The 22,143-nt window shown below is 45.7% G+C and overlaps 1 protein-coding gene and 1 long non-coding RNA gene across 4 annotated transcripts in view; one reads left to right on the forward strand and one right to left on the reverse strand.

Annotated features, from left to right (window-relative positions):
* The window catches only part of TSHZ3 (teashirt zinc finger homeobox 3), a 69,314-nt gene extending 65,769 nt beyond the window's left edge, over nt 1–3,545 (reverse strand). The window contains exons 1-2 of one of the 3 annotated variants that reach the window (XM_068150636.1): nt 3,139–3,545; nt 1,243–1,774 (exon numbers count right to left, since the gene is read on the reverse strand). In XM_068150636.1, the coding sequence (XP_068006737.1) occupies nt 1,243–1,282 (40 nt within the window). In that variant the 5' untranslated portion in view covers nt 1,283–1,774; nt 3,139–3,545. Of the gene's footprint in view, nt 1–1,242; nt 1,775–1,871; nt 2,142–2,408; nt 2,622–3,138 lie in introns of those variants that run through there. The other 2 variants (XM_068150634.1, XM_068150637.1) reach the window with 2 other exon arrangements.
* The window catches only part of LOC137447265 (uncharacterized), a 33,014-nt gene continuing 13,358 nt past the window's right edge, over nt 2,488–22,143 (forward strand). Inside the window, exons 1-5 of the long non-coding RNA XR_010988838.1 lie at nt 2,488–3,079; nt 4,812–4,913; nt 15,180–15,322; nt 19,769–19,979; nt 21,575–21,655. This is a non-coding gene — a long non-coding RNA (uncharacterized lncRNA). The remainder of the gene's footprint in view (nt 3,080–4,811; nt 4,914–15,179; nt 15,323–19,768; nt 19,980–21,574; nt 21,656–22,143) is intronic.

Consider the following 22,143-nt stretch of genomic DNA (forward strand, 5'->3'; position numbering starts at 1 on the left):
AATAGATCAAAGGCAGCCAGATGACAGGCGATCAATCAGCCATCAAATCAAGGATGGCAATAGGCCAAGGAAACCTTTTCCAGCCCACATATCTCCAACTACGGATTACTGTAAAATTACGTGGGGCTTTTTTTTCCCCCTTTTTTGTTTTGTTTACTGTTTTCTTTTCAATTCAGCTTTTCCAAAAAAATACTGCCCAAGTTTAACAGCAGTTGACATTTCTGGCATAAGGAAAACAAAACAAAAAAAACAACAAAGAACCTCACCACGACAAAATCAAAAAAGTATTTAAAAAAAAAAAAGGACAAAATTATAAAGGCACTATCAGAAACATTCAGCAGACATTTGACACTATACAGACCCTTTCCCCCGCCCCCTTTGGTTTCCTTTGCAGCTTCTCATCTGGACCCATAAATAAGACATCAATAAGATTAACAGAAGAGGTTGTCAAAGAAAGTGACCAACTAGGTGGGTCTGTCTTCCCAGCAGAGACATCTCCAGTGTAGCACAAAAGGAATAGAGAAAAGGATACAAAGTTGTGCAAAGGTACCAGTTCTAGGCTTGGATCTTCAAGTAACACTGTGGACCCTTCAAACCATTTTGTCCCCACCACTTCATTCCCATCGTGCCCCTGATTTATACATATCCTATCTCTTTTTTACAGACAAAAATAATTCTTAGAAAGAAACTACTTTCAGTGGCTTTCACAAACCCTTTGCTTGTCAGGGAAGGGTATAGAGAAGAATGAGAGGCGAGAGAAGGGCGAGAAGCAAAGTAGGTGCCAAAATACAGGCTGGAAACAAACAAAATTCGTCTGCTTCCCCCACCCCTAGAGTCACACGGATGATACGTATTCAAGTAGTATGTGCCTGCACATACTTGCCTAGCTTCCACAAAGTATTGCCCCCAGAACTGAGCTGGGTGATGGAAGAGTTAGGAATAAAAGTGGGCACCAAAGTAAGGAAACGGCTTTCCTGTGCCCCTACCCCTGGCACCCCAAGAAAAAAATTAAGTAACACTCCCTCCCCCCCCCCCCCCCCCCCCCCCCTCCAACAGAGTGTCGTGCCTCCAGACCAAGAACTGCTCTGCAAAATCCAAGGCACGCAGCGTGCGATTGCGGGCTGCGGGGCAGGGAAGGAGCCCGGCGCAGACCGAGGGGCTCAGCCCGCTGGAAAGCCGTTATGAAAGAGACGGAGGAAAGCGAGAGGAGAAGCAACCGGCCGGGGAAGGCGGCTCTCGTACCTGCTGCGCGCCGGGGCGCTTGCTGCTTCCTCCTCGGCATGCTGAGCTCCTGCGGCCGCCGGCGCCGGCGAGGGGGGGCTTCCTTGGCGCGGGGGTGGGAAGAGTTGCTTTAGCCCCAGAGATCCGGTGAGCTGCTCCAGTCTCGGCTCGAGGGCTGGGTTGGGGATATATTTTTTGTTGCTGTGCATACACGATGCCGAGGAGGAGGAGGCGGTGGCGGCGGAGGAGGCGGCACAGAGGAGAGGACAGCCCTGCTGCTGCTGCTGCTGCTGGCAGAAGAGGGGGGAAGTTTGACAAATCGCCCCGGAGGAAGGAGGAGGGGAAGCCCCCCGAAGAGGTGTGCGGGCGGGAGGGCTGGGAAGAGCCCGCAGTCCCCCCCCACCCCACCCTGCGCCCCCGGTGCCTGGCCGAGCTGAGAGATCACGGCATAAAGACGGGAGATTTCTTGGCAAGAGTCGGCGTAGCCTCAGCCTGCGTTCTTCACTCCCCGGCTCCCTGCTCGGCGCTGGAACGGCGGCGGCAACAGGCGAAGCTTGAAGGGAAACGAGATGATCGCAGTGTCACTCAAACTAGTCCGCAAAGAGGGAGAGGGGCACCACGCTACCACCGCCTCCCGCCCCGGACGGCACCTTAACTCTTTGCTCATCGCACCGCCGGACCGCCCGCCGCCGGCCGGGCACGACCACGGCACTGGTGGCCAAGGGTCCGCCCGGGGCGGCGGCGACGGAGGAGAGCGCTCCCCCCAACCTCGCCGCGCCCCCTCCGCCGTCCAACTTCGCCCGCCGCCGCTTCTCCTCCGCAGCCAGCAGCAGCGGAGGGGCCCCGCCGGACGTCCCCAGGCAGAGCAGGACAAGGCAGAGCAGCCTGCTCCGCTCGCCCCGCTCCCTGCCAGTAGCCCTTCCCTTTCCGCCCCCGGGCACACCCGTTCCCCGCCGGAGCCCCCTCCTCGGCTATCACGGCGAGGCACTCTTCCGACCCCTCGCCCCATGGTCTCTGACCCCACCCCCCCCATCGCCCCATGGCGAGGAGGGCCCGGCCCCCACCCCCGGTGCTTGAGTTGTGTCCCCGCGGAGTCCGGCTGCCCCGCGAGGTGACAGCGGCGGCGGCAGCTCAGGCCCCCGCCTCGCCCCGCACCTCTCTCCGCCGCCCGCCCCGGCCCCACTCACCGGTGCGCCGGGCAGCTGGCCGCCCGCCGGCACGCATCCAGCCCTCCGGCTCCCACCTGGCTGGCGCCACAGCCGCCTGGGCTCCGCTTCCCGCCTGCGGGCGGGCGGGGTGTCGGCGGCAGCGGGGCCGCTCCGGCCGGCGGCCGTTAACGGCGGCGTCCCCGCCGGCTGCGCCGCTGCGCCCTGCCCCGCGATGCCGCCGGCCGGCCGGGGAGCGGACAGCGCCCGCGCGGGGGTGCGCCCCGCCTCTCCGGGGCAGATCACTTTTCCTTCTCTTTCCCTCTTTTGGGGCTTTTTTTTTTTCCCCCTCTCTCTTTTGGGGTTTTGGGTTTGTTTAGATTTTTTTTCGGTCCAAGTTCACTGGCGAGCCGCCACGCTCAGTTCAGCGAGCGCCGGCGGATCGATGTGCTGCGGGTTTGATTGTGCATCCCTGGGCGGCGGGGCCGCGCACCAGCGGGGAGGGCCGGGGCGCGCGGGGGCCCCTGCCGGCCTCCCGCCTCTGCCGCGCCACCGGGCACATCGGCACCGCACCGGCACCGGCGCGGTGCCGGGACCGCCTGGGCTTGGGAGGAGTAAAGGAGAGGGGGGGAAGAAAAAAAACAGTAGCGATTTTTTCTTTCTTTTAAAGTTGACGGGGAGGAATAAAAAGCGAGGCTGCTCTCACTTTCACGGTAAGATCAAAAAACTCCACTCGCCCCCATTCTTCGAGATTTGGGATCATTCCAAATACCTGACTAAGTGCAGATGTTGTTGCGTCTTCACATCTTATAAAGCCGCCGTGCCGCCCGCTCGCTCTTGCTTTCCTTTCCAAGTTGCAGGAAATTCAAACACTTTACATGAAGGGTGGAGAAGGTTTGGGATATATTTTTTGGATTATTACTGTTGTGAGCTGGTTTATTTTTTTAGAGCTGTTCTTTAGGATGAAAAAAAAAAAATCGCAGTCGCCTAAAGTCCCCAGGAAATTGCTACTGCTGGGGGAAAACGAAACATTTCTTGCAAACCAAAATGGTGAGTTGTCAATTGCCGCTTCTTCTGCCAAATTCGCTCAGTTCCATCTCATTGATACTCGCTGGTTGCTCCTCACAGTTACAATATCTGCCCGCAGAAGGAGCGATCAGATCTACTTAAGAGACGACACCGAGACGTTCCCCCCCCCCTCCCCCCCAAAAAAGCCCCTCTGTGTGCCTCTGTGTGTGCGTGTGCGCTTGCAGCAGGACGGGCGCGCGGCTCGGCGCGGAGGGCAGCGCTGCGCGGGCGGGCTCGGCGCTGTGCGGTGCGTGCCGCTAGATCCGCCCTAACATCTGTCCGTCTCACCATTGGCGCATCCATCAGTGTCACCCTGGCTGCACATTGCAACGACAACACATGAGACACAACAGAGAGCGGGATCCAGTACAAATAACCAACATACTAAACAACTTAACCGGGAAGGAGGGGACCAGCCGCAGCACAAGTGTTTACAAATGTTAGACAGCCTCGGAAAGCAGAGCGGGCTACGCTGCGATTAATTGCTGTTTCTTCCTCTCTCCCTCCTCCCCCTTTAAGTAGGAATTAGGGAATACAAACCCTAAATAATTTATGCCCCCCCACCCCCCTCCCGAAGGATGTGCCTGGCCAGGGGCAGGGGCCAACGCGGCCGCGCTCCGCTCCGCACTCATTCTGGCTCTGCGGAGGCGGTGGCTGCGCCGCGACTGACTTAACCAGGGAACCCAGGGAAGAGGTGGACTTCGGCATCTGAAGGCTGCTGGCCGAGCCAGCGGGCGCTGCGCAACATGGAGGATTTCTCCTAGCTCTGGGGTGGGAGAGGATGAAACTTTCGGAGAGTCCTCGAAGAGTGCGGCCGGGAATCCGGGCCGGCTTTGTTCCTGCCCCGCTGCCCTGAGCACGGGGAAGGTCAGACTGCCACCAGACGCTTGACAAAACGCCCTGAAACCTGTAGCAAAATAAAAGCAATAAGGCGCATTTAGTCATTTCAGCCATGTAAAGGCAAGCCTCAAATTGTGCGGGAGTCATCTCCAAGGGCAGGAATTACTCTGATCCTTCAGTAGCTGTCTGCATAGCATCCTGAAGAAAACGCTGCAGCGGTCAATCACTCATTTGGGGGGCTTGCAAGTTGCAAGAACTTTTCTTTTTCCTTCCACCTCCCTCTCTCTAAATCTGTTCACCTTTCACTAGCTTTGCATTACACACAACCTGCATGATGCTTCGCCCGGCGTGACAGGCGCAGGGTCCGGAGAAGGGCCAGGGTTGGTGCGCTCCCTCCTGCCTTCGTCCGTGGGTCAAGCTCGGTTTGGTATTCTTCCCGCTGTCGTACTCACCTGCATGCACGTATTTGTAAACTGTACGTCGCGCAGAGGCTTGTGTATTTTAGCAGATCCCATAGCACAGCTCTCCCTCTTGCAGAAGTGCAGCCTGCGTGGAAGGTGCTGGCAGGTTGTAACCTCAGCAGCTGAACGGTATCACTAAAACAAACATTTGCAAGGAAGTTACCAGACCCGCTGTACGGTGAGCTCTAATCATGCATACCTTGCTTTTCGAAGGGTGGGCCACAAGCTCTGGCAGTGGAGAGCAGTGGGCTTGTAACTGTACCAATTTGTGGTTGGGGGGTAGATTAAAAAAAAAAAAAGTTAAACTTTCCTGAACAGAAATACGATTAACTTTCTCAGTTCCGTTAGAAATAGTAACTCTCATGTGTGTGTGTTTATGTGAGAGAGGCAGCAGATATACGTGCACACAGACACACACTGTGCACTTACACCTCCACAACTCTCAGTGCCAAAACGCTCTGGAAGTTGTGGAATAATTTGATTGTTAACTACATCCATTTCTTTAAGAAAGGAAACTCAAAAAATATTGAACTTTATGTCAGACGAGCTACAGGGGAAATGTAGATTCCTTCTGGTGCATCAGTTTCTTTGGGGGTCACAGTCTGTTTCAGAGAGCCAGAACCTGCAATTTTATTAAATGTAACATTTACAAACAGAATGCATAAAAGCGATGACTGCAGAGACTCCATCTTCAAAGACCCAGCACAGGAGTCTCTGCTCTTAAGGTTGCTCTTACCAGCAGTTATAAACCAAGACACCAATTACTTATAAGTCATATAATTAGATAACCATCAGTCCTGAACTTTCCATCCGCTAAGAATGTTTTATATTTCAACAGTGTGCACCGTTTGGTGCCCTTCTTTGTTGTGTATTTTCACGGCTCATTTCTTTCCCTAACATTAAAACTTCAAGAGTTTCCCAAGAATCCCCTCCTGCCACCCAGGTCCGGGTGGATGCTGAGGGCTGAGCTGAGACGAAGAGCAGTAAAAATAACGGTTGGTAATGGGAATAGCCAGGGAGGATCAGAAGGAAGTTTATTAAAATTGGAACAGCTGCCTCTTGGAAACCAGCCTTTTTTGCGGCTTTAACCTTTTTCTCTCCCGAGCTGTAAGTTGTTTCTCCACTTGTTCATTGCAAACAAGGACGAGAGAAACGTGCTTCGAGGTCCCCATGTGCCTGTATAGCTGCTCTCAGAGACTCATTTATTAGCACTGGCCGATTGCTTTTCCGGAAGGTGAGACCCTCTGTGCAAACCCCTCAGTGCAAGAGCGCTCTCAACTCTCCCGAGCACCGGCCCGGCTCCGCGGGCGCCTCCGCCCCTCCAGCAGGAGCAGAGGAGCCGACCTGAGCCCCCAGATGGTCCTCCACAGCCAAGTGTCCCCCGGACATGCAAGAAGGGCTGGGCATCAGCGACCTGGGGCCTTTCGAGGTACAGGCTGCGAAGCACTGAGGGGCTAGCTGTCGAGGGAGGAGGCGCCGCGCCTGGGGCCGGGCCGACGGGGGCTGGGCTCCCGGCAGCGATGGGGGGAGCCAAGCCTAGGCAGCAGGCACGGGGCAGTACAGCCAGGCGCTTCATCGGGCAGCGGCTCTTCCAGGGCAGCCCCACGCCGCGCGCGGGCGGAACCGTGGGTTCCGGATGCGCCACGGAGGCATCGCCCGGTACCGGGCGCAGCGAGGTTCGGCAGCCCGCAGTCAAGCCGGGCACCCTCTTTTCGGCCAGACGCCCAGGCAGCTGCCAGCTGCTTGCGCTGCCTTCTGTCCTGGGGTGAAAACCTCACCTCCTTCCCCGCGCCCTTCTGGCACCTAATCGAAATGGAAAAAGTGGGCGAAAAGCACCTCAGTTTCTCCCGGTGAAGAACAGGGCAGAAAGAGTTTTCATTACGACTAGACTAGACGAACTTGGATCTGACAAGTTTGTTTAAAAACACCACTGCCAACGACCGAAAACGATGCTCTACTCCTGCAAGATACAAAGTGCTGTCAATAATCATTGTAACAACAATAATAATCTGAGAAAAGAACACAGATACTTTGTAATATCTACATAAGTTTTAAAGAACAAAATTACTTTAAAATGCGTATAAATACCCTAACCTCCTGAATACAAATGAATAAAAGTTTTTCTCCGGGCTAAAATCTTTGCTTGAATGTAAATTGTTTGGGTAAGTGAATTTACACAGCAGCAAAGTTTGTTTGTCTTAGTGCAGTAGCTTTGCTTTAACGAACCAGATGTTTTATCTGTAAATTGTCCAGAGAACTTCCACAGTTCTGACATGTAACAAGCCCCAGAATAGTAGTGTCCTTGCGACCAAGACAAGGCATTTCGGGCAGAACACGGGGGAGGGAGGGCAAAAAAAAAAAGGATAGGAAAGTGCAAGCACGCCCAGTATCTTTAATATTTTGAAGAATCCCTTTTAAGTTGTATGTAGTCTTGTCCGAATTGATCCGCTTCAGTCTGGAGTTAAAAGTAATTCCCCACATAACCTGGTGTCAGAAATGTACACCCCCACACACCTACCCCCCCAAAAAAAAAACCCCAAAACCCAAACAACCCAAAAACCCAACTCTAGTACTGTGGTGGGGGAAGTTTTGGCTCAGGAAGCCGCAAGGGCACTACAAGGAAACCCTGGGCAGCGCGACCCGATCTGCACCAGCCTCGCACCGCAGCACTCCGCGCAACCGGCCACACCAGGCCTCCCGGGCGCTCCGCCCTCCCGCCTCTCCCCGCGGCGTCGGGCCGCTGCCGTTCCTGTCCCGCAAAGCCCCGGCAGAGACTAAGGCCCTGGCACTCCACCGCTGGAGAGCCGCCTGCGCACGCACGCCGGCTGCCAACAGTTTCGCGAATAAAACTTGGGCAGCGAGAGCGGCTCCCGTTCCCGGCACTGCCGGGATGCCGCCGCCGCTGCTGCGCTGTCCCCATGAGAGCTGGGCCCCGGCCGCGTCTGCGGCGTGGGACAGAGCCTGCCCGGTGTCTCGGGGCCGGGAAAGGGCTGCGGCCCAGAACTGCCCGGGCTCCCGCACCGCCCCAGCGCCTGCCCCGAGCCTCCCCCGCTCGGCTCCCGCGGCACTTCCCGCTTTCTCGAGGGCTACTCTTTTTGGAGACGATGCGTGCTGAAGTAGGAGCTAGCGTCGCGATTCAGTCCCGCTCAATTATCACTTCTTATTTATTTTGGTACCCCTTGAAAGAACTTAAGAGTCTCTGAGGAAACAGTCGGCCGCTGCTTTGAAGGACATAGAGAGATACCATTGAGAGCTACTGTAGCGTAATGCATTCACTGGGGCAGTAGGAAAATCTTTTATGAAAAACAGTTACAGATCCTGGAACTCCACCGTATGTGACAACAAAAGTTATTGTGTTAGCAGAAAGAGTTCAGCTAATTTTACGTATAGAAAGTTTTGCTAGCTGCAGGCTTTGGGAACGCCTTTGTGGAGGCTGGCAGTGATCCTTCGAGCTGGCTATTTCGGAAGGCATTTGAGGGATCTAGAAGGTAAAGGAGATTTCCCTCTTATTTCTCACATCACTTGGCAGCTTCCCCGCGTAGCTAACACAGCCGGTGCTTTGCTGACCGCCTGCGATTTTAACGCAATAAAAATTCTATTGTGCAGAGATTCACAAAAAAAAAAAAAAAAAAAAAAAAAAAAGAAAAAAAATATGGAGCGGGAAGTTGATAAAGCCTAACCCTCGAGCAAAATCCGTCACTTTTTTCCCACACAAACTTATTTCCCAGACGAATATTTTCAGTGATTTGCACATAGTTTTTGCACCAGGATATGCAAATTTCTCCTAGAAGTTTTCTGCCAAGAACGCACCTTCGCCCGGCTGCGGGAACGCTCTGGGGCTTAACTACACTACCGTCAAAGGAAGACAAACGCGACATCCGCGCCTGTCCGCCTGCGAGGCCCTCGGTGCCCGAGGGGACGCGCACCAGGCCCAGGTCACGCGGGTGCCCGCAGTGCCCTGGGCCGCCTCGCTGCGGGGCGTGCGAGCCTCCCCGCGGTCCTCACTGCGTGGAGTGCGGGCCTCTGCCTCCCGCCAGCCACCTCCACACCCGGACGCAGCTCTGTGATGCGGGAGGTGAGGCTGTGCAGGCCGGTAGGCCACGACGTCGCAGGCGGCCAGCGGGCATTTAAAAAAGATATACAGGGGTTGCCGGACCGTAAATCCTTGCTCCCCAGCGTGCCCAGCAACTACTGTTTAGAAGGGCTTTGTTAAATTTATGACGCAGGAAGAGCACAGGACGCGGATGACGCAGACCAAGAGCAGGAGTTTGAGCCGCTCTCCTCCGCCCCTCCGCGGGACTCCGCACTCGCTGCTCCTGGCCCGGCCGGGCTGGCACCAGGCACTCTCTATCTTCCCCCCCACAAGAAAAATATTAATAAACCCAGTAATACCTCGCTGTTCGGGCTTAGCAGCCCTGACAAGGTAACAACAAACCTCCCAAGCCCCCCGGGGAAGACGAGTCGCAGTGGGGGCCGCACGCCTCCGCGGGCAGCTGTGGGGGCTGTGCTCCTATTTCGCACCCCGGGACGCGAGTCAGCCTGGCCTTGCACTTGGCAGCCCAAACCGTGCACTTGTCCCCCTCCCAGGCGGATGGTTTGCGAGCAGTGGCCGCGGCCCCGCAGCCGCAGGCAGAGCTCGGCTGCCAAGGTGGGCTTGTGCCCAGGGGGGCGGGGGGAAGCACCGAGGCGGGAGCGGCACCGCTATTCTCTCGCTAGTGAATGGAGTCTGCACCATCCAGGTCAGGTGAAACGTGGAAAGTAAGAAAATCTGACACCATTACTGATTCCCTTTCTTTGTTCTCTTGTCATCTCTACACAATGGAGAGAAAGAAATGTGACTTTAAAATTGCAATTAAGCAGCTTTAGAGCAGATTTTTTTTCATTGGGTATTTATTCTATCAAATCTAATCTTTTCTCTGAAAAACCACTTCTAATTTTAAAATAAAACAGACAATGTAAAATACTTTATATCTTTCTGTAATAAGAGTTGTTTAAATTATGACTGGATGTGCCTGAACAGTCATCTTGTAGTTTCCCCACTGATTTTGGTCAGGTCTTGAAAGAATGGCCTTTTTCCTCCCCCCCCCCCCCCCCCCCGTAATGTTTTAAAAGTATTAACTTCCTTTCAAACATTCTTTAACCTTTAATGTTTTGCAACTTGATGAAAAGGTCACTTTGTTCAGAGTGGATGCATCTGCTCCATAATTGTTCTAATATCAGGCAGAGCTCCATCCTAACACTAAATTATTTTATGAGTATATTTTTCCCTTAATATTCTATTGTTAAAACAATTACTCATGGTAACCTTAAAGGCAAAGAGCTATAGACCAAAGGATGCTCACACTTTATTTGATTTCACCAACTTCAGATGTTTAGAGTTGTATTCAGCAGATGACATTAGCTGAGTTCTGAGAAGAGTGACCTGAACAGTTTCACCTCTTTCCTCTTTTGGGGGCGTGAGATGGAAAAGGAACAGAATAAATAACTGAGTGTACAGACTGAGCTGCATAACAAAATAGTACAAAAAAGTGATTAATACTACTTTGAATCAGGAGGAAGTCTGACCTGAGTATCTCTAAGTTGTTATCGCAAAGGGTTGTGTCAGAAAGCTGAGACATGGATGGATTAAGAGCCATGCTGGAGATCCAGAGATCATTGGACATCAGTTTCTCAAGAATAAGGCTCAAAAAGCAAAATGGTGGTAAAAACATTGCTAATCTAATTGTATTTTAGATTGCTTGCTGAAAAGGCAACAGAAATTTTTCATCATGTCTATGTTAATATTTTTAGGAGTAATAGTTGGAATCTTCCTATTTAGCCACTCTTCATATAGAGTCTATGTTCATCCCATGTAAAAGATTAGGAGATTAACACATTCATTGCCACTCAAGGGCTGAAAATGCCACTGAGGGGTGGCTTCTGGCCCCAGCTATGTGAGAAAACATCAGCTATTCACACCAATGTGGCTGCTTTGCAAGAGAAGTGGTGATACCCCCCCGCATTTCAGAGATTAGAGCAAGAACCTTGAATGGATGCAATTCATCCCTCCAACACAACACAGGATTTTCTAATTCTTACACAATTCAACCATCCAGAGACTATGTTTAATTACAACTTGGCTATACTTTTTTTTGGTTGTTGTTTTGGTTTTAAGATTAAAAAAGATCCCCAAAACACACCAGCCAAAAAAAAAAAAACACCCAACAAAGAAATGAGCTAATTATATTGCTTAATATTCTAATATGCCTTTTTTTTTTTTCCCCTCTAATAACACACTTTTCTAGCCAGGCCAGTCCCTTGAGGACTAGTTCCTCATTTATAAGGAGATTCCCCAATGGGAGTTAAAAAGAGGCAATTTTATAAGAAGAAAATATATTCTGAAAGAGGAGCCATGCAAAGATAACCCCACATCACATATATCAGTATGGAGGCTGGAATATGCAGTCCAATGATGCAAATCTTCCCCTGCAATAATTTGCTCGTTAGTGTTAACGAAAGCACAGATACTGATGTCTATGTATTTGTTCTTGTATTTTTCATCACCCTAATGCTTTTAACTAAAACAGTTTTTCAAAATTTGCTTTATTTAATGAATTTAAAGGTCACTCCTCTTCCTTTCCATATGCAAATACTATTAATAGTAAAGGTTTGATATTAATGGGAGTTAATAGAGTAGATACCCCCTTCATACAGAAACCCCAGAAGAGAACAAAATAATTTCAAGATTATTTCAGTAAACGTGTTGCTTCTCTCTCCCCTTTGAATTATAAAGTATCAGAGCAACAGTACTTTAAAAATAGGAGTGACAGCCAGAGGAGAGACAGGACATGGAAGGGCACACAGGGCCTTCCACTGCTTCCAAACACAGACCCTAGGGAATTCACAGTCTCACAGCAGCCAGAGCCCACTGCTACTGCCACCACCATAGCCACCTCCTTGCCAGCTACTCACCCTACAGAAGCCAAGCAGGCTGCAAACTACACCAGAAGCCCTTTCCTCATCATTTTATAGAGGGAACAGGCAATGTCTGCCTTTAGAGGCTGATAGTCTCCACCTGGGAGACCACAGCAGCTACTCAGAGAAAAACAGGAGCTGCTGGAATTGATGAAGGAGCAAGTGAAGTTACTGACTGTCCTTGTTCTGCCAGTTTGGAAGCTGTTAACTGTTTTGTCACAGTCTTTCTATCTATATTTGCTGTAGCAGGACTTGTAGAGGTTTTTTTCTTTTTCCTTTTTTTTTTTTTTTTTAAGCTAAAGCTGTTGATGTTAAATAACAACATTTACGTGCCTATGGAGGGGGAGGTGGGAAAGGAGGGGAATAAACTCATTGCTTTCATCTGCGGTCCCTGTAGGAAAGTGCTCCCTGTGCTAATGAGCAAGGAACAGTTCTGTCTCGCTTAACTTATGCAATAAAACTATCTTCAGTGTTTTTTAAAGCAGATAAATCCAGATACCAAACAGCAAAGCATCATTAGTCCAGAGCATCTTCTTCCTTGGTGAGGAATGAAAAATACTTCATGCAGTCCCCAGCAAGGCCATCACAAGCACAGCTCCTGCAGATTGGCTCCTATTTTATTAAGGCCAAGCCAAAGTAATGTGATTAAAAGAGGTGGAGAAAGGAAGAAGTCATGGACCACAAAATAGTGTCAATTTACCTCTAGCTGCACTAACCAGCTTGCTCTGAGCACCAGGGAATCTTGCAAGGAGATCCCTCTTCACTGCAACCTCCCTCCTAGTTGTCACTCCTGAGCTGAAAAAGTTCTCCCAAGTACCTTTTCTCAGCCTGCACTTTACATGATGACATTCATCTACTACACTCCCAAACAGTGCAAGGCCTTTCACAATCACAATTTACAGTAGCTGATTGCTTCCCAAATTCCTTCCTTCCCAAAATTCATAACTCTTCAGGCTTTTTAGGGAAACAATTTTTTTGTTTCCTTAAATTGAATGTACTTTTTCACTCTGTGTGCCAAAGGGATTTCCTCCGCACGTGCACACACACACACACACACACACACACTAATTCCTGAAGCTGGAAACTGGTTTTATCCTTTGGAAAGAAAAAAAAAAAAAGTGTTATGTAAAAAAAATAAAGCTGTCTCTGGGAGCTGTGGACAAAGCCTTGCAATAGCCTGCAGTGCCCTTGGTCTGTCCATCCTCTGAGCTGCAGACAGAGTGACAGCAAAGACTGGCATTCCCATGCCCATAAACCACAGAGCTGCTGCTGCATTGGATGGGTACATTGAACAAATCTGTTCACTCTGCTTGGCTGGCGAAAACTCCTTTGAAAGGGGAACTGTGGGCAGCGACAGTTCTTGTGATACAGCAGCTCTCAGAGATACTGTTTCTGGCTCTGTGCAGACTAAAGCAGATAGTATCATATCATACTGTGGCTTACATTAAGGTCACCTTTTCTTTCACAGCCTTGATGTGTCCATAGATTTGGCAAGGGAGGGGCTGGAGTGTAGGAAGCACACTGAGATAAAATGCATCACATTGCTGAGGGAGCCAGGACCCTGTGCACAGGCCTATAGTTTGGATTATAGTCTGAAACACATTCAAAATTCCCATTGGCTTCTATGCAAATAGGTCTGATATTTGGAGTGCATGACAAAATAATAGTTACACTGCTTATGTTTTGGGGACGTGAGTCCTGATTGCTACACTCTGTTTCCAGCCATCAGCAAAATTCTGTAATTGTCCAGGTACATCACAGGCTCGAAGAGTTTGCATTTTTACAAAGTGTTAGGCATAAATTACTTCCACAAACAGGGGCCTGGACTCAATGGAACAACGCATAGCAAATCTGCTATAGCAAATCTGGTGTTCCCAGATTTGAATTTGCTACAGGCATTCTGGATTTTAATTAATATATTGTTTCATATGTATGAGTATTTCATGGGTTTGGTTTTTTTTTTGGTTGTGTTGGTTTGTTTTCTTTTCAGTCACAGCATTTTTAGTTTAAACAAAGGATATTCTCTGTATTATTCTCCAAAGCAACTGAATAAATATCACAGACTGTGTAGATCTGGTAGCCCTTCCAGTGAACAACACAGCAGTCATGCTTCACAGAAAAGGGATAACATCCTACAGTGCAGCTGATAAGAGCAACAATTTACAAAGCAAGAGATCTGTTATGCAGTGAAAGCTTTATTACCATGACTTGATGTTACGTCTACAACACATAAGGGTTAATCATTGCAGCAGTTTGCAGCTGGTTTGTGCTCTCAGGGGAGTCATAGCAATAGACTTCTGTGTGTAAGACAAGGTCAGTGTTGCTCTCCCGGGGTCAGCAGGCCACGTGATAACACAACTCGGAAACTTTAGCTCGGAGGAGACACAGGTGCCAAACCCATTTTGTGGTCTGTTGTAGAGTGCTCCATGTGGTTTTTATTCTGCTCAATAAAAACACATACATAGCTCTGTGGTGTATAATTGGATAGTGAGTTTTCAGAGCTACCCATCAGTGTGAGTTTTCTGTGGCAGCAGTGGGTTGGTGAGTTTGCAGGGTACATGTAACATTTCACGGGAGACTTATTCTTAGTGGACTGAGAAAACAGATCAGTCAATGCTGAGTTTAAGGGCCACATCCCGCATAATTTGTTCAGTCTTATGGTACAAAATGTACACAGGAGTAAAGTGAGCAGAATTGGACTTTAACATTTTATTAATATTTATCTTCTACTGCTACAAGACACAACAATAATCAAATAAGAAAAAACTTTAATCCTCAAATGCAGCTTTAATCTTCAAATTGGTTAGCTTATCAGAAGTGTAACATTTATTTTCAAAGACAGGCTGCTCGGAATGATCAGCTGAAATAGAAACCTATAAGTGAAAGGATGTAAGTTTATTGGGCAGTGCTGTCTATATTTATAGTTTCTGCTCAACCCGTATTTCTGGTTTTATATGCATGTGTCAAAAATTAATATATGGCAAACTTCACCAACAGTTTTAAGAGATCCTAAAATATAATAAAATCAATAAATGATGTTCTGGCATAAATGTTTCTGTAGCTGAGGGTGGTCAGGTTCAAAGGGCAACATCTGACCATTTCTCTTTCCCACCCTGCTGTGGAGTAAGACCCTCCCCTCAACTTCAAATCACAGGGGAGAAGGTAATTTAAGCTATACTTGATGTACCCTATACATCACTGTCTTCGGGACCAGGTTTAAAATTAAACTCTGATGTACAAAGTTAAACAAAAATGAGATAAAAATTGGCAGGGGTTGAAGAGGGTCAAAGTAGTCAAAACACAAGGTAGACTATTGCTTCTTTTGATTTATGTTATTCTGTACACTAAAAAAAAATAAAATTATAGCTCTTGTGGAGACTTTTTTCATTGAGAATAATGCGTCCGTAATTTGTTTTCTATGGACTTTACCAGGCATTTGCTCTGGGAGATGGAAGCGTTTATTTAGTTATTTATTTATTTATTTTGGCAGGGGCAGAATATCACCAACTGTTGGCAGAATATTCAAATCATCATTAGAGCAACCTTCGCCATTCAGCAGCAAATAAAAGAGAATACTATTTCACCTTCCGTCAGTGGTTATCTTACAATGCGCACATCTATACTGCTGTAGAGGTATGGAGTTTTGCTTTCAGGCGGCTCTTTTAAACACAAGCAACGTGCTGTAGTTGCGTTTGGTAGCAGAAAGAAAGAGTTCAGTGGATGTTTCCTTTTGCATGTTACACATGAACATAATGCAGTTACCCTCCAGAAATTCAGAGCAGGAAAGATGCCAAACAGCAGATTCCTTTGAAACCAATTCAAGAAAATCCTTGCAAGAAGTTAATTTTTTATGTTGTAGTCGACTTTTCCATGTATTTCCATTTACATGGTTAGTGTGTACTCCAGGCAAAATAATTTGGAATTGTAATCTTTATTTGCTCTAATATGATAATGAAATCAACTAGTATCCCCTGGAATCAAATGAATTTCTCTGTGCTACTCCAGTGGGAAGAACGAGAAGGTTCTACTGCCTAAATGGCCAAGCTAATGGGAAAATAAATCAAATCCTAGGATGGATAGAAAACAAGAAATGTGTATTTTAAGCATAATGGTGGACATGTAAAGATCTCAAAATCTTTTAAAAACTGATTAAGCAAGCTTTTTCCAAAAGTTTTTAATTTTTATGTGTGAGAAACACCTATTGACTTCATATGGATTACAGCCAGCTGAAGCTGAGTGTCTTCTTGGACCATTAGGCAGCAAAGATACCTAAACTGAAGATGTCTGATCTTGATTTTAAAACTAGTAGGAGAAAAATGTATGCTATCCAAACAACTAGTAAAAAAAAAGAGAAAGAGAAAGAGAAAGAGAAAGAGAAAGAGAAAGAGAAAGAGAAAGAGAAAGAGAAAGAGAAAGAGAAAGAGAAAGAGAAAGAGAAAGAGAGAAAGAGAAAGAGAAAGAGAAAGAGAAAGAGAAAGAGAAAGAGAAAGAGAAAGAGAAAGAGAAAGAGAAAGAGAGAAAGAGAGAAAGAGAAAGGAGAAAGAGAAGAGAAAGAGAAAAAGTTCTTTATAGCACTCTTTCACTAATATTGACTATATAGTGATGATTCTGTTGTTATTATAGTGAGGATCCATGTGCCATCCAATGCGCAGATTTTAGCAATGCATTGTGTAAAATGTACTTTTTATAGGTGTGATTTTGCTGGGCTGACCAGCATTTCCACCTTTATTATACATAATTTGGCAAACAACTCATGTATTAATTAATAAGTGCAGTTGTTTTACAAAGACCTGATTGGAAAGCTGGAAATGCAGTGGGTGCACAAACAGCAGGTTGTTTTAACAGGTAAAGCAAGAAAAGATAGGATCACACTTTGACCTAGTGTGCCAAACCCTCTGGATCTAACAACTGGGCAATGTTATTTGTACCACTGATTAAGACATTTTCAACAGATCACAGGTAACATCACATGTAAGAGCAGAGCAAAGAGCTAGTGGGTTAAGTAATTATAATCTAAGATTTTCTACATCCATTGCACTCTCGGAATCAGGAGGTCTGTGAATTAAGAAGATGTTCACAAAGGCTGTGGCAAAGGAATTGCTGCAGTATTCACAAAAGATGTAAATGCTGTGAGAGCTGTAGGATCTTAGAATTTAAGGTTCAGAGAGAATATAGGAGCCACTCTGAGACTAGTAGTGGCTCAGAAATTAGGTAAAGAGCAAAAGGATGTGAATTTTTTTTTTTTTTTTAAAGAGAACATATCAGCTGTTAGAAATACAGGTAATCCTTTAAAATCATATGGTGACCATGACTGATGTCTTTTGCTGATTTATCCATGCAGCAATTTGGATTTCTTCCTTAGGAGAGGTGTGTAGCATAGAAAATGAACTGATTGATTCTTTCTTGCACCAAGCAGTTGATTATAGGTAACTGACTTCTTTTACTGATGTAATACTAAGTGTGTTACTCCACAGAGCCATCCAAGACTATGATGTATCAGGGATGCCTAAGCGTGCAGCTCAGTAAGGGCCGAGTTCAGAGATCATCACAATGGAAAGATTTCTACTGGCTCCAACGGGTTTTGTATTAGGCCTTTTCCATCCACCTGACTGGAACAGAGATTTCCATTTTAGTGCAGCTGCGAGGTGCATTTTTCTCCACTATCTTATGCTCTCCATTTTTAGTGCATAGTGTTTTCCTAGAGTGAAATTTACCCATCAACGTGTAAATTCTCTGAACTATCTGTTATTGCCATTTCCTCAGTGCTGACATTCACTCAGGAAAGCAGTCTTACCAGAACTTTCTTCTGAGTGTGTTCAGATTTACATTACCTTGCTCAAGCACTTGCAAAGGTACTGTGCTCCAAGCAACAGTAAAGAGCCAAGTCTTTAATTTAATAATCCCCCTCTGAGTAATTAATATTCACCTAATGAAATTCAGGGTTTGCAGAGGTCCAGTCAAAGGCCTAAGCACCATTTAAGTCTGCTTTAGTCCTCCAGGCACCTCTGAACTGAATTGGGCCTCATTTTATTAAATTATAATAGAAAGTCTGCCATGTCAAGTATACTGATGCTGAAAGACCCAACCTCACAAGACCTCACACAGATAAGTAATCATCACTTATGCTAATAGCACATTTGACTTCCGTGGGATGACACATGAGGATGGACTACTTGCTTGACTAAGATTAGTAAGAACCAGTGTGTTACACAGAACAAATGACTTACAAATACCCAGCTGCAGCGAAGTGCTGACTCTCATCACTGAGAGTTGTGAGGGTGAATGAAGGGCAGGATATGATCTTTAGAAACCTTCCTGAATACTATTACTGAATTGGTGACAGTTTTGCAGATTTCTAACCTAGAATGAACCTCTGCTTTGCCTCCTCAGTGACACACTTGTCTCCACTGTTTTACTGTTCTGCTTTCCTTTTTCCTCCCCCCGTAATCAAACAATTTTTTTTTTTAAATATTTATTTTTGCTCTTTTTTCATTAATGTTTGAAAATTAATTTTGCATTTTTTAAAGGTATTTAAGCAACAGCCACAAAGCCACAAACACTCCAGTTTACCTGCAGAGCAGTCTACTTGGTAGCATCTCTACATTGCCCTGCCAATATTCCTCCCCTCTGCTCTGCTGGGATCAGTGCAGTCTCTATGCTCATTTAGTCTTTGGCTTCTCCCTTCAAAGCTGACAATAAGGGCATCATAGAGAGTATACCATTCTAGTGATTTTGTCTGATAAAATGCCTAACTGTTATGCCTCTATTTAATACAATTGTGTTTCTTACAGGTCATAGAAACAATCAGATTTTGGCTCTTACTCTCTATAATGCCTCTGAACCAGCACTCTAGACAATGAAAAATCTTTATGTCTAACCTGACTTAGTTTAACTTATTTTTGCTTGAATTCCTCATGGCCCAGTTTTTGTTCTCTGTTTTGTTTCCAGTAATTTAAAAAGTACTTTATTGTAGTGAGGTAGAGTTGCCTTTCCTGCTCTTCCTGGTCAGCCTTTTGAAAATGATCCTTTTTTTTCCTCTTTTTCTCTATTTTTAAAAATTTCTTTTCTTTTACCTCTGGCTGGAGAAGCTTTAGCTGAAAGTAATGTAGTGACCATTGATGACTGGCTCCTAGGGATTTTATGAATCCAGAATTTGTTCTTGAGACCTGTAGAAATGGGGAATGTTTTCTGTTAAATGCATAATTACTGGTATAAATATTGTGTCCAACACCCAAATCCCAAATATATAACTAATGTACAAAGACACCCTTAAATCCAGTTTTGTTTGATCTATACTGTAGAGAACTGTATAAACATCACAAAGACAAGAAACATAAGTATTATAGCATTAGTAGTATTCTTAAACGAGTATTTTCCTGCTTCTTGGGGGCTTCTAGCTCAGCTGTAACGATTGCTCTGTGTGTGCCTGTGTGTTTTGCCAATCACATAAGTGAAATAAAAATGTCCTAATTTCTGCAACTTTGCTTTCATTGCACTGTAAAGCACTAAAAGCAGAAACAGTTTCCTGAAGAACTCCTCCATAGCAGGCCCTTGAACAAGATGACTGTTTCTAATAAGCAACAGCTGTCGTTGTGGTTTTACTAGTCAAATGATTCATGTCTTTTGCTCAGAAATGATAAGTGGAACAAATGTTTACTTAGATATGTAACAGAGGAACAATTGAAAAATAGTAGACTGTCAAATAGAAATATTTTCCTGTTATCTGATCCTTTACAATTAGTCTGAACTGGTTTTTAGTCAAAAGGCAATGTTATAGTGGTGCAATTAGAATGGTGAAGAGTTTAGCTCACAGGGCTCTGCAATCCAAATTCAGCAGCCTGGTTTGCAAATGTCTGCAGTAGCTCAGCAGATTTGTGGGGGGACATAAGCACCTCTGTGCAAACTGCTACCCCCACCCTCATTCCTGGCAGTCTCCCTTCCTGTCTTTAGTCATCTTTGAAAGGAAGACAGTGAACTTGTCTTTTCCACTTGTTTCTGCTGTGTCTTCAGGGAATACCAGAGTGCTTCTCTGCTGCTTGGTCTTGAATGAATACCCTCTGCTTGCTGCTACTTCCCTAGGTTTTTACAGAGCTTTCTAGGAGAAGAAGATTAAATAAGGAAAAGTATTCTAATGCAGGAGATTTCAAGCTCTGTTCAAGGACAAAATGATAACATTACCCTTCAGATGCTGTGAAGGAGAACCTAACAGACCCTTGATGTATCTCCGCTGAGCCTGGAAGCTGCTGCAGTCAGAAAGATTTGACACCACAGTGGCATCGCAGAGCTAGAGGTAAATTTTTGTAAAGTGCTGGAGGAAGTATTGGGAGACTAACTCTTATGAGCCTAAGGTGACAGTAACAAAGAACGGTGTCTTCTGCTTTTGAAGTGGGGGCCAGGACATGAACAAACATGGAAGAAGGCCAAAGGAGTCTTGGATACTCAGGGTACAAATGACACCAGTGTACATCTATTGATTACTTGAATTTATGTGGATGCTTGCCAGCAGGATAGAGTTTAAACCCACCTTTATTTCGCATGGATTTTGGACATTGTGGCTTTTTTAGTACTCTCTCTTCAGTATGGCTCTTAGACACTGCACAGCATTGTATGGGAGGATTGTCAGAGTTTTGGCTTCCCATCTGTAAAGTGGGCATAATATTTCCTTTCTCCCAGCCTTGATTTAGCATACAAGGCTCCTGGGATTAGAATTCTTTTACTGTGTGTTTCTGTATTGTCTCCCACAACAAGACTCTGATCTTAGTTGAAGCCTATAAGTATAATAGATAATAATAAAAAGATTATTTTGACAGAAAATGGAATTTTATATTCTGGAGAGTGAAATAAAATATGTACTAAAGTCTACTAAAGTGTAACCATGAGATCAAATGATGAAATTCTTCTGACAACAAAGACTTGACACGAATTTGTGAGATTAAACTGAACCAATGCAATGGAGGCTTGTTCTGGTAGTTTATTCATATAAAGTATATGAAAAAAAATAAGTGAGATGATCAAATTACCCTCACAGCATGGATTTTGACATGGATGTAGACTAACCAAGTCACTGGAGGACTGAGCAGGTGCGTTGTTCTAATTATACCCTCAGTCTTGTGAGGAAGGAGCAAACTTCCCGGTTGCTTCCCTGGTGGAGATAAGGTGTTATCAGCCATCAGCAAATGAGAGGGGAGAACAAGGACAAGGCACCTGATGGGAGAAAGAGGAGGAAAGGAGGAGGCAAACAGAGCATATTCATAATGCTACTCATCTTTTAAAAATGTATACACATATCTACTCTGAACCATTTGGATACCACTTCTAGTGCTCACTTCTTGTATGTCTGAGTAACCCTTCCTTATGGTGAGGCATACAAATTCATTTTTAACCTTTTTTTTATGGTCTTCTAGTGAGATATCTGGCTAAATATAATGATTTATTTGTTTATTAATTAATCAACAACAGGCACACTAGGAGTTACAATCCAAACAGTCCCCCACACAGGTTTTTATCACCATATACTATACCCCTAGGGAAATACACATCTTTTTTTCAGGAGCATAAATGGACATTTCTATAAATTGCAACTACTTGGGTGCATGTAATATGCAATATTATTCATTTTTGTATTCTAGGTGAATCCAGACTAGACTACCAGCCTCTAGGGGAGTCTGCTTCATATAATTATCAGTATTCAAAGAATGATTGTAGATGTTGTAGCTTAACAGCAGGTGAATGGTCCTTATCTGAATATTAAATAAAGTGCAACTGGATTTCTGGGTTATCTCTGGCTAAATGTTTGCAAAGTCATTAGTGAAAGCATGCAGCTATAATCCCAACCACTCTTCTTATTACAAAGGATTACCATTTTTGCTTTAAATTCCTTTACAGGATGAATTGTTCATCTCCCCATCCTATATACACCATCTTGTCCCTTGGTTGGACTACTACAAACATCAAGGAAGCTGCATTGTAAGTAGTACCTACATGATGCTTTTTTTTTTTTTTTTTTTTTATTATTTTATTTTAATCCTAAACAACAAAAGAAACCTAGGGAAGAGTGACAAAGAGAAAGATTTATTATTTCCTCTAAGGACTACCAGAGCTCTGAGTGTTGGGGAAATGCTCTTTAGAAAACTGCTCCTTTGTCTTCCCAAGATCTGAGAACTTGAGTTTTATATTTCGTTTCCCTATTGCATGATCTGGGAGAAGCTTTATGTGTTTATTTAGTGAAAAACTTTTATTACTGTTTTAAAATGGGGGATTTAATACTGGTTTAGTGGCATGATAGTGATACTATGTGAATATAGCGGATACATGTTACAAGAAAATTAACAGCAGCAAAGAAAAAGAACAAAACCACCCCTTGGTGAACTGAAGGGAATAGACCAGAACCAGCATAGGGACATTACTGGAGTTGAGGGAGAATTACTGTGGGACTATATAACATAAGATTTTTG

Source organism: Melanerpes formicivorus, unplaced genomic scaffold (assembly GCF_026170545.1).
Source record: "Melanerpes formicivorus ecotype bairdi unplaced genomic scaffold, bMelFor1.0.p_v2 SCAF_20, whole genome shotgun sequence".
Classification (NCBI taxonomy): Eukaryota; Metazoa; Chordata; class Aves; order Piciformes; family Picidae; genus Melanerpes; species Melanerpes formicivorus.